The sequence below is a fragment of the Anas acuta genome, chromosome 5 (genome assembly GCF_963932015.1).
Source record: "Anas acuta chromosome 5, bAnaAcu1.1, whole genome shotgun sequence".
Lineage (NCBI taxonomy): Eukaryota > Metazoa > Chordata > Aves > Anseriformes > Anatidae > Anas > Anas acuta.
In genome coordinates, this window is record NC_088983.1 from 32,487,119 (window position 1) to 32,500,222 (window position 13,104).

The 13,104-nt window shown below is 38.2% G+C and overlaps 1 protein-coding gene across 7 annotated transcripts in view; it reads left to right on the top strand.

Annotated features, from left to right (window-relative positions):
- The window catches only part of PHF21A (PHD finger protein 21A), a 139,373-nt gene that overhangs the window by 95,644 nt on the left and 30,625 nt on the right, over positions 1-13,104 (top strand). For all 7 annotated transcript variants that reach the window (XM_068683814.1, XM_068683818.1, XM_068683810.1 and 4 more), the window contains one exon: positions 9,096-9,296. In XM_068683814.1, the coding sequence (XP_068539915.1) occupies positions 9,096-9,296 (201 nt within the window). The remainder of the gene's footprint in view (positions 1-9,095; positions 9,297-13,104) is intronic.

The window sequence follows — 13,104 nt, forward strand, 5'->3', positions numbered from 1 at the left end:
GACATGTTCATATTCTAAAGAGTAAGGCTGTATTTATGTGGTGGCTCAGTGCTGGAGAAGCGTGCCGAGAACAATGTTGGCACTTGTACCGTCCCCGTGGCCCATTAAGGAAGGGAATGAGCAGAAGTTTTCCAGGATCCAGGGTCCTCTGCACCACACGTGTACTATACAATCTCCTCCAAAAGTCAGCTTAAGCATTTCCTTTGGAAAGCTGCAAAACTGTGTCCTGAAGATTTCAAACCATGGCAGGCCATTACCTCGAACATCAAGGTGTCCCAGCGTTTAACCATCTTTGCATCTTATTTCAAGGTTGAATTTGTCTACCTTTAAGTCACAACCACAGAATCATCATCTTACACTTCTCAGAGAAACTAAAGGCCTCCCATCATCATCGGAAGTCTTGTCGGTGTATAAATACTTATACTCAGTGAGAAGTCACTTCTCAACCTTGTCTGTGGTAAACTGGGTACACTGGGCCCCAGTAAACTTCATGTTGTGCAGCGTTGTTTGTTGGGTCCTCGGCTGTGTTTGTGGTTTTCCTTTGAACTGTCTCCAGTAGCTTTGCACCCTTTCTCAAAAAGGTAGCTGCCCATGCTTTTGGTAAAATTGAAATGAATTCATGGATGTTTTAAAAAAGGTAGAAGTTCACCATATCTTCAGTTCAGTACTTTTAGCCTTACTTAGTGAGGCATTATTTGCGCTGAGATAAGCAAGCAGAGGGGCAAAGTCCTCCTTCTCTTTTCCATTTAAATTGGGAAGAACCTGTTTTTTTTTTTCTTTCTTTTTTTTTTCTTTTTCCTCTAGGGAGTCACTGTTGATTGATCCACAAACCTTGATACAATGAAAGGCCAGCAATTTTGGTCTGTAATACTGATTTAATTTCGTGTCTTTTCTGTGAAGCAGGCACTTTTCTTTGTTTTGATCATGCTTGTTTAACTAAAGAGAACAGTACAGTAGATATGTTTAGCTAGGCAGAATATCTGTCCGTATACTATTTAAGTGTCTAGGAAATGGGAAAAAAAAACCAGCTCTCACTTAGGTGAAATGAAACCACAGCTTTCTGCTCTGATAACTCATTCTGCCTATGAAGTAGAGCTCAACAACCAGTTGCTATGTGATATTGCTAGTGACAGGTTTTAACTGAATCAGTGCTTAAGAGTATTTGGTTGACAATATAAAAAGGGAAAAAGTCTGTCCATTGCCATTCAAGCAACAGTGATAAATCACCAAAGAGAACGCAACTTTTCATCTCATCCCTGGAAGAGATTCAGCAGGACAGTGCGAAGGTGATCTTTGATACAGTTTGATTATGCTGCATGCAAAATGAAATGAGTAAAATTGCTTCTGTGTGTTCTAAATCGTTCACATTCAATTTCACCAAATATTTTATGTGTTTTCTAGTACTGTGCAGGGTAAATATGAGTGTCTGCTTCGTTCTGTATCTCCGTATCATGTCACTGTGTATTTATTCCATCTCTTATCTCTAGGCTCTGCAGTTAGTTTGTGATCTCTGTAAAGAAGGTGTGGAAATGAAATATTAGATGCTGTTGACAACATCAGGGCAATCAACAGGTTCTCATACAATATGGTCTGAGTGTCCAGATCTTCCTGTTCATAAAAAAAAAATGAGTTTACATTCTGTGGTAGCATAAAACTAGTCATCTTGCTTGATACTTCCGATCATGCGTGAAGTGTGTGAGCATGGACGGTGTGTGTTCCCTTTCACAAGGAGGAGAGGAGGTGTGATTCAGTCGTGGGAATAGCTGTGGGATGCACAAGAATCCTGATGAAACTGATTCATATATTATTCAAGGGACTGTGTTAACTGTGCAGTAGTGCGCTGTAAAATTATTTGATGGCTATCCTTTCCATTTCAGCCAGTCAAAAGTATTAGGAGGTATCGGTTTAGAAAGCAGACTGTTTTATTTAGGCTGATCATTTGTAAAATGAGAAATAAGTTCACTAACTTATATTGCTCTACTGTGCTTATTTAATTCAGATAAATTCAGATTAAAGGATGTCACATTATGAAATAAATCATAGGTAAGAGGAAAGATGCAGTGGTACCTCCCTGGTAGAGGTGTTTAGCTTAGATAGCTGGCTATTATAGATACGTGAGAACCACGTTCCCAGTGGGGTCATTCCTGTGTGTTCTCCTGCATAAGAATAATAATCCATGGTAATCTTTATGCTGTGATTTTATACACCAAGTTTCTGTCCATGGCAGATTTTACAAAACCAAATTATACACTTCTAGAAAACTAAATTCAGTCAGACATCGTAGAAATGTACTTTACATCAAACTAGGAAAAAACCTTGTTGCATTTCTGCACAATCTAGTTTTTTTTTTTTTTTTTTTTTTTTTTTTTTCCTAAGGAGTTTTTTTTTTCTTCTTCTTCTTTTTCTTCTTTTTTTTTTTTTTTCCTGAAGTAAACAAATGTGGGAAGTCAGTATGGAGATGGGCAAGATAAAATTAAAATGAATACCTTTTCTGTGGTAGTCAGCAGTTTAGTTGTTTTTTTTTTTTCATTTCCCTAGCCATTTCATGTGGAGGTAATCTCCACATTTTTTCACCATTCTGTATTTGTACTCAGAAGTATTTCTGGGAAGCAGAAAAACCTAAAACAAAACAAAAAAACTTGTCAAACCTTGCCAAATTAAAATTTTAATTTCATTCCTCACATTCCGTTCCTCCTTAATTACATTACAAATACTGCACTAAACTGTTTTTCTTGTTCTGTTTTGTCTGTTGTCATATACTTAATTCTCCATTCATTAATTGCTTCATTATTTGATTATTGTAGCTGTTCTTGCAAGTTTCTTTCAATTAACATAAGTATTGGGGTAAGGAAGCAGAGGTATTGTATTTATTTAATGTATAAGCTGAAGGAAAACAGTATGTGCAGTGCTCCTAGTACTTCAGTGTCTGTTCCCTACTTTGTGCAACAGTAAAGATTCTAAAATGAGAAGACAGTGATGCATAAGGCATTTCACGGTGCAGCATTCCCTTCAAAAAATTAATTGGTCTTGTGGTGCTGCAAATGGTAAAAGACACAGTACGGAAAATAAAGCAATCGGGAGCTCACATAAAACAGAATAGCACAGCAGCTATTTTCAGTCGTTTTCATTTATAAATCTACCTATAATTTTAAATAAAATAGAAAAGTTGATAAGCATTCTCCTCCATTAGGGATGAAGGAATGAACATTATTTTCAGAATTTACATAATCCATGTCTGAATAATTTCTAACAACTTTGAGAAGTATTTCTCTATCCTAAAGGAAAAACCTTTAGTAGGTATGTTCATATGTGAAGTGTATTCGTATCAGAACCACACCTGTTTTATTTATTTTAAATAGTTTACAACATAATGAAGTGTATTAAGTTTATCAGCATTTTTAATGACAAAAATACTTTTCACATCATGCCAATGCTATATAACTATCTGACAAAATGGCAAAGTACACTTTTATACAATGAAAAATTATTTACATTCCATTTTATAGAAAGTATCCTTTGCCATATTAAGTAATTGCATTAAAGATAGCAAGACTGCAACAGTAAGCTCATGAGCTTTGGGCATAGCAAAATTAATGGTAGTGTATTTGTCTCGCTCTCATCTCTTCTGTAAGTATATTTATCAGTGTATTACATTGGCTCATCGTGGTAGAATGAAGAAAATCATTCAGTTCCTGTAACATCCTCAGCATCTCCTTGTAGACACGCAGAAAAGTCCTATTTCTGTAGTGCTTTTAGCCACGTTTTCTGGGGGTTACATTGGAGGCTGTGCTCTTTGGGGTGGTTAATGGTGTGTTGGCTATGCAGCCTTTCACTGTGGTGAAGATATCTATGTTTAACAACAGTAGCAAAACTTGGAAAAATATGAGTTAGGTTATTAACCTGTGAAAAGAAATAGTGTACATTTCAGTAATAATGCCCAATAAGGCATGAGGCATCAGGTGGAGGCAGTCTCGCCGTCCCACTGCTTGCAGTGGTAGCTATGGGCCTTAACAGAGCACAGGCATCCCCTCCCCCTGCCCCCCCAAGAGAACCTTTTCAGCTAAAATGTACAGGTGGCAGTCTGAAGACCTTTAAGAAGTAGGAAGTTGCAACACACTTTTTCTTTCTTTCTTTCTTTTTTTTTTTTTTTTTTTTCTTTTTTTTTTTTTTCTGGGAATAAAGCTCTTTCTAATTTAGTTGGTTTCGATTTTTTGTTGTTGTTGATAAAAAGACCTGGGTATGAGTCAGGCACAGCCAGAGGTGCAAAATGTGATAAAAATACAGGGTCATCAAAGAAATAGCTGAAAATATTTCTGTAGTCCTTTGCTGAATCTGTCAATGGAATTAAATTCCGTGTTTTTTGTACAACATTTTTTATTCACTGTTGTGGAATACTGTGTCATGGATTTCTATAACTGGATTTCACTACATAACTTTCCGATGCTATCTTAAACCAGTAGATGAGTGTACTCTCCTTGCTTGCAATCTTTCCACTCCCAAATTCTACTCCCAAAATGCACACCCTTGGCATTTTAAAGAATAACCTTAAACTCTGTGTAAAAGCAGAGGTCTTTCACTTCTCATTGGGTAGCGGCAGGGTACGGAGGCTGGCAAGGAGAGGGGCGTGAAGCTGCAAAAGAAGATTGCAGAGCAGGGAAATTCCCTCCATCCTTCCCACTCTCAATTTAGAGCTTATTTGAAATCACAATTTCCTCTTACTATTTCACTCTCAGCAACTGGCAACTTTTAAATCCCAGAGAGCATTTCTTGTTCACTGCAGGGAACAGGGAACAGGGTACACTTAATAGTTTACTTCTGGTATCGGTGGAGCAGGAAAGCAGGTCACGAGCAGGCAGTTGATAAATTCAAACCACATCAGCTCTGGTTTTGTGATACTAAAGGTATGCACTTGGAGGCTGTTTAGTACTTTTCTCTCTCTCTTTTTTGTTTTTTTTTGAGATTTTTATATTTTACTCTTTTATAGATTTTTGAAGTTTAATAACAGACCCTCCTTTAGATAGGTAAGCTTTTTTGAATGTTTCTTGGATGAAAAATAAAAGGCATTAGCAAATATAAGGAGGGATCTAGTATTTTAAAATTTGCTGTACACACAGTACCACTTTGTAATTGATCAATTGATTGATTAAAGTGGAAATAATGCTTAGCTAATAACGTTATACATAAAGCTTTAAGTTTGGTTCAAGGACTTTACTTATTTTATAGCAGTATTTTCATGATAGTTTTGATCTGAGCGCAGAGAAGACACCTTTTCTTATATCACCAGGGCACAGATAGATGGCCAGTGAGAGACAGCAGCAGATTTTCTGCTTAATCAAACACAAATAATCTCCTAATGCTGTGTTAGGATCTGGCCTGTACCATGAATGAGAAAGTGGTACCACTAAATGTCACAGTATTGATTACAATTATTACCTTTAAGAAAGGGTCATATAAGATGTGCAGGGCTCTGTGAACTCGGTGGTGTGAAGAGTTCTTGATGAGGTTAGTTATGAAGATGTCAAGACAGCAAGAGCTATTAAATTATGCATTATACTTACGGGGCACTGCTCGACAAATAGATTTTGTAGCAGTCTGACCGTAACCATTGCAGAGGGCTAGCAATTACTTTTTAGGTAGAACACAGTTTGGTCAAAAGGATGTGATTATTAATTTCTTTCACATTCTGGATGTAAACACAGGCTTTGGAGAAAGTTCAGTGAACATGAAAGACAAATGCTTTTCCCATATTTTTAGCATTGCAGGAAAAGAAACTACATTAGGACTATGTGTGGGTTTTAGAGCTTTCTAACACGCAGAAAACTGTTGTGTTTATGATATGTTTATGACTGAGTTAATCTCAGTTTAAAATTTCCAAGTTGTCCATAAGAGTGTAGGAACTAAATATTCTTAAATAAGGATGGGAGGGAAAAATGGCGGTGATTGGGAATATTTCTTAAAGGTTCTGTGGTACTTAGGTAACCGTGATCTCCCAGCTTTACCAGCTGTGTAACCGGGACTTTGCGCTAGCCCTGGTGAATTTCAGCCATACGGTTTTCCCGTTCTGCGGCACAAACTGCATTCAGAATTACGAGCAGCCGCATAACTCACAGGAATTTTAAAGCACTGCTTTAATGAAGTACGAAGCCTCACCGTGGACAAGACTTGCTGTTGTAGTGCCCCCCGTTTTTCCCCCAGAGCCGGAGGCTCGGCAGGCAGAGGCGAGCAGCGGCATCCAGGCCCGGGCCCGGCAGCCACGCTGAGGAGGACGAGAGGCGCCGAGATGGGCGCGGGCCTGAGGCCTAGTGCCTGGTAGGGGCACTGAGGTCTGCTCTGGTTGGAGTAATTAAGCAAAGTAATTTCGGAATACGTTGTTTGGAGCCGCTCCTGATAAGTGCTAACAAGCACGTAATCCTAACAGCCTTTCAGATAGTGAAATGATTTCTGTAGTGGCACTGTGGTATTTTTACTGACAGTTGGTAGAAGGAGCTTAATAAACTGCGTAAGCAATTGGCATGCTCTGCAAACTTCAGTTGTACTGCTCTGAATCTTAAAAGCATTAGATGTTTCTTCCAATTTAATATCTGCATAATGGATATGGATGGCAGGATGCACTGCTGCCTGGCAGCTCTCGGCAGCCTCTACCAGACTAGCACAGGCTTCCAGAGCAGCAGTGTTGTTCCGCTTGTGTTATCCATTTTGTGCCAAACATGCTGAGCCCCAGTTTTTGCGCAAGGTGCCACAAAAAGTTGTGCTCGGTCCTGTGTTCCCCACAGCTCAGCGTGCTGCGGAGCCGGGTGGGTGGCAGAGGAGTCCTGCAGCCTGCCTCTGGCTCGCTCTTTCCCCTCTCTCTCCTTTTATTGTTTGGATCCTTTCACTAATGCTCCCTCCCAGTGCAAAGAACAGGATGGAAATGAATTATAGTGCCATTGCTGCTGCTTTTCTCCAGTTGGAGAATCAGTAGAAGAGCACCCTATCACTGATCCTCATGCAGGCGGCTGTGGAAGACAAAAACTCCCTTCCTGTTCACGTTGGGTACAGTAATTACCGACAGCCTCCCGTGCAGTCCATTTTTTGGCAGGTAGCACACAGTTATGTTGCAGTATTTCCTCTCCTACTTCTCTCTGTTCTCCTCTCCTCCCCCTCGGGCTGATCTCTGGAAATGCTTTTCAGCTCTTCTATCTGCTTGCTGACACAGCACTTTAGTTTGCATGTTAACATGGTTGATCTTTTCAGAAAGCAATTTTAAATGATTGTTCAGTTATTACATGTGTGAATGAACTGATAGACATAGGCCATTTAAAACTATGTAAAATATCTGAATTAGAAAAATGCTTTCTATACTCTTAATATTTTCTCCTTGTTCTAGGAGGGAACAAACAATTTCCAGCTTTGAGGTTTTGACAGCTTGTAGCACTTTTCTAGATGCAGTGTAAAATAGTTACTTCACTCTCCCATCCACTACAAGCTCCCTGAATTTTCAGTGAGATTGGGCCTGTGTTTCTCTTGTTTTTGGAGTCTATTGTGCATCCCTGCCAGTACTGTCACCGTAATACCAGGGAGAAATTTTTAGAAGGCATGTAGTCTTCCTCCTGTACACCCCTTAATTGTTAAATCCAGTCTTCTGTGAAAAGGTCAGCACTATGAATTCATATCTTTCAATCCTATGAAGCAGGAGTTATTTTTTTAGTTGATTTGTTGTTTTCTTTTGCTTTTGAAAGTTCCAGTTCTCAAATCCATCAGTTTGGGATCCTGCACCTTTTGCTGTCTCCGTTTAGATTAGAGGTACAAGTCTGTGTGTTAAGCATGGCAGTTTTAACCCATCATAAGCAACATAACCAGAATCAGAAGTACAAAATATATGAATGAGAACTACATAAAGAACAGGTATTTCATTAGTTAAGAATTTCATAATCCTCTGTAAAAAAATACGAGGGAAAAGATTGTTTCAGTTAGTTGTACATAGCTGGATTATTATTTTTTTCATTCTGTCTTTGTGTTTTGTACTGTGTCTTAATACAAATGCTTCAAGACAAACATCAAAAGATTTGGTATTAGCAGGAGTTTTTTTCCTTTTTCTTTCCATGTAAATGGAAGTGCTTCAGGCAGCCCCATCTGCCACAGTGAGGCTGTCACTGAGGTTTCCTGACCATGGCTGTTTCTCACAGAGCTTGCTTAGGCCAGCCCTTGCCATGTTTGTTCACTCTTTGTTGCTCTCCTCCAAAGCCAGCTGTGTAGTATAACCATTTTGGAGTACACATTTACTCTTGATCAAGGTGGTTTAAGTATACATCCGAATCTTTTTAAAGCTATCCTAGTTTGATGGTGGTTAAAGTGTTGGAAAAAATGCCCCAAAAAGGTAAAAAGTCTTGTGGTGTTTGCAGTCATGTCTCTGTTAAAGTATAACGTGAACATAAATCATGAGCCCTTACTTCCCATGTGGTAATGTAGTATATTAGCCTGTAGCTCACCTGGTCTGCTCTTAGATCTGCTGAGTTACTGTCTAAGGATACCCAATGGCTACCAGGAGAAGAAACTTTTCTTTGAAATCATTTCAACTTTCACAAAAGTTGTAATGTAATAGGAAGCATTTAAGTTGAGAGAAATAAATCTGCACTTTGCTTCCCATGTAGATAGCCCTATCTGAGTTTCTTTCAGATGACAATAATATTGACCACAATGACCACACACCCATGCCCATCCTATTCCCCGCTCCACATTCAGACTGTTTCTCTCTGCGCTCAGTTTCTGTGCCTGGTGGTGCATGTCTGAAGGAGATGGAGACTTTGGAATCTGTATGCCAACAAGTTAATTTTAATATGTTAATGAGGTCTTGCAGTGGTTTGTGAACAGCCTGAACTGGGGTGGGTTTCTGCAAGGACAGCTAGGTCACCCTGCTGGACAGCAGCACTCTGTGGCCGATTTTGGCACTCTGACCATTAGATAACACCAATTTTTAAAATTCCAAGAGAGAATTTCTAATGCACTTCAGAGTAGTTCTTTATTTGCATTAAATGCTTTAGGTGTTATTATCTGCTCTAACATATGCAGCTAAATAAACATAATCATATCTGTTTATGTTTTTGTTTATCTGGTAGAAAAGAGTGGTGGAACAGCTTCGAAAGAATTTGATAGTGAAGCAGGAACAGCCAGATAGTAAATTTCAAATACAGCCATTGGCACAGTCGGAAAACAAACTACAGACACCACAGCCGCAACCACTACAACAGCTACAGCAGCACCACCATCAACAGCAGCAGCAGTCTACTGCACCCTCTCCAAACGTGATTGGATCACAGGTAAGAATTGCTACAAAAGTTCTTATCCTCTCTGAAGGCAAAGTTCACTGAAAAAAAAAAAAAGTCAAAGAAAGGTTCAGACAGAAAACTACAAACCTTTACTTCATCCTCTTAATATACCAGTATGAATTTCTCTTTCTGTGCATATGCACATATGGGTTTTGTGTTGTTGTTTTTTTTTCCAGCAGTTACCTCAAAATAGCAATTAAAAGCCAGATCATAATGTCACGGAAAAGAAGGGAGGCAGTATCACCTTTCTTAGAAATAAATAAAAGCTTAGCAAATTAATCACCTTTTTCACAGGTGTGTGAATGATTGCCCATAGTCAGTAGGTCTCACAAAATAGTAAAGACTGTGCATGCGCAGTATGAGGTGTATGATTAAAATAATATATTTCTAAAAGACTGACAGTCTTCGTATCTGTGAACAAAATATAAGAAAACAGTTCCCTTTTCTTTCTGCTTGGTTTTCTAAACACATGTAACTCGTGTCTAGTAATACTTACCTGAGTCTGCAAGGATTAATCTAAAAGTATACAATGGTAGTTGCAAAGTTTGAATATTAGAAAGTAGTGTCTTTATTGGAAAGATACACTAAATTTCATTACAGTATAGGATTAGAGACATAATCCCAGAACTCACCAGAGACAGTGGTCCACTTTTACTGAGATGGAAATTCCAAGCTGATTCAAAGTCTCTACTGCTTAAATATATAGAATCCCAAAAGTCTACTAATAAAACTGCTAGAAAGTGCAGGGATGTGTTTTGTAATAAAACAGGGTATATGAAGTCTTTTTTCCTGTTGTTGCTATCTCAGCAGCCCATGTTTACCTGGATAGGCAAATGGCAGAATTCACCGCTGAAGTTTGCTTTATGCATATTGCAGGGAATCACAACCACATCTTTGACAAGTTATGGTTCTTGTCTTCCCTTTTCCTGGAAACAGAGGGGTAAGACGTGACTGGGTTAGTTCTCTCATTAACTAAACAAGTTGCTCTCTAAAAATGTATGTGTAAGACTTAGGTACTTGCATTTTTGATAAAATAATATTGAAAAAATGACACAAATTTAACAAAGAAAAAGATATTTTTAAACACTAACATTATTCTGAAGCTAAGATAGAACAAAGAAGTGTATATTAACGTGCCCTTAAATATTTACAAGCAGACAGTGGTTCACTCTTTGCTGTATCATTGGTCTCTTCTGTCAGGAAACATGACTGCAAAAGCAGTCTCATGCATTTCTCCGTACTCCACACTTTGCATTCATGCTTTAACTTCCAGGTCATCTTCTGGGTTCTGAAAATTTAGGTTTTGTTCAAAGTTAAAGAGCCCTCTAGTGAAACAGTCAAAAAACTGCTACGCCCGTCTACCATTGATGCAGTCGTACTTGGAAAGTAATTATAAACTGAAAGGCAGGTCTTCCTCTCGTTTCAATAAAATAAACCAGCTCTTATCCTTAACAGTGTTTTGTTATTATTCGTGTTGGTATAACTCTGAAGTCAAGTCACTTCCTTTTATACACAGAATCTGTGTACAGATTCTCTCTCCCATTGCCCCTCAATCAAAACATGCCTTCTTTTTCAACAAAGACAAGCCCATTCACATATAAAGAAAAATCCTGTATTTTGTCTCTGCAGAAAGTTTTTTGCTGCCAACTTTTGAAAATAGTGTATCTTCCAAGGCTGTGTCAGTAAAGAGAGTGCTTTCAATGGTTATTTTCAGAGTAATTCAATTTAGGAATAAAGTTATATATACTGCCTTAATAGTGACATTTTAATATACTTAATATAATCCACTAAGAAGGGCTTTTAAATATTTCCAAAAGCAGCAAGCCTGCTAAAAGGTCATGTTATTACAGTGTTATTATGTGAAATAATGCAAACTTACTATGGATGCTACTTCAATATGAATTCATGCATTGAAAACTTTTTAGAATAACCAAAGCAATTAATGCTCAGCAAAGTAACAGGGAAATTCAAGCTCTGTAATCTGCTGACTGAAACTATGCTCTTAGTACTTACAGACTTACCAGAACCCTTTGAAAGATTCCCAGTCTTGTGTTACATGATTGATTCACTTTTCTTTAAAATGTTTATGGCTGAATGTAATGCTTGTGAAAATGACACTGTGTTACATTTCGCTGGAAATGCTTGAATAATAACACTACTGCATTAGGGGAAAGGAGCCTCTTGTTTTGGAGAACGTGCAGCAGAGGTCAATAAGAAGCTATTATATCTAAGAAAAAAAAAGGGTGAATTATTCACGCTGAGAGAAGGGAAAAATAATTATGACTGGATTTTACAAAAATGTATAAAATTGTAGCATAAAATATCCTTTGATTTGGCAATATGCAGTGATTTTTCCCCCCTTGTGTGTCATTAACAATTAAGAGATGTAGTTTAAGCATTGAGAAAGTGGTGTGAAGGTAAATGCATTTTTGTTTAAGGAAATAGTACTGAAGAAATACGGAAGAAATCAACTGGAAATATATGTATAGTATTTTATTAGAAAGAAGTGAAAGGTCTTGTCTGATGAAAATCGAGCAATCTAAATCAGGCATGTTCAGACCATGAAAAAGACTGCCTGATCCCTGGCTCTGCATTTTTTCCTGTTTTAACATCTAGCGCTGTCATCAGGTGGGAATGGCTCTTACTTCATACTAAGAGCATTTAATGATGCCAATAACTGTTTGGAAGATGCAGTGTCATTGGTACAATGGATTTTTTATACCAGAGAGAGAAGGAATAAGTTCACCTGCCATTCTGTTGAGTGTCATTTGTCATGATTTTTCCGTGCATATTGTGTTCTGGTTTTATATGGAGATTTTCCTACCTTGTTGCTTTTTGGATGGGATTTGTAATTTTCTGTTTCCCTTAGCATCTTAGAAGGCAGTACCTTTTCAAACAAAATTATGAAATTATGGTTGTTTAACTTTGGAATACACTGAATTTATGGGCATAGTGTACCCAGGCATTTCAGATAAAATTCAGAGTTCAGTGATTCAAAACTACTCTCATTAAAACAGGCTAAGGGCATCACGCAATCACATACATGCACCAAAATCACCCCTGCTCCTGAGAAGTTAGAATTAATTGCCTGCAACTGGACAGGCTTATAGCTAGCTCTTACAGCAACTCCATGATAGCCCTGCTGATATTCTTAGGAGAGAACACGGAGGGCTAAATTGCTGTATGTATGACTAAAACTGAAATTTGGGATAGCCAGAATCAAAATCCATTTTCGCTCTTTAAGAAACAAATGTATGAATGTTTTTCCCTCTTTCTCTGATCACAATGATCTCTGTAAGTTGAGTTTCCATTTGAAATTTTGAGTTTTAATTGGTGAGAAGCTAGTTTGCTGGTTTGTTTCATAAACTTCCACTATATAGGTTTGATGTTGACAGCAAACATTTGGTGATAGTTATGAAAGTAAAAGATCTAAAAATATATATGCCACTACTAATGCTTGGTTGTCATTTTCTTAGGAATTGTTTTTGAATCAATCTGTAATGCTGCAGATGGTTAAAATGTACCCAACAGGTGCCCCAAAAGAGATTTGTCTAGTAACTTGTCACAGCGTCACAGAGTGGTTGAGGTTGGCAGGGACCCCTGGAGATCACCGAGTCCAGCGCCACGCCAAGCAGCATCACCCAGAGCACATTGCTCAGGATTTCATTCAGGGGGGTTTGAATATCTCCAGACAGAGCAGGAGACTCCACAACCTCTCTGGGCAACCTGTTCCAGTGCCCTGCCACCCTAACAGTATAGAAGTGTTTTCTGAATTTCTTTCTAGCTATCCAGTTTTCAG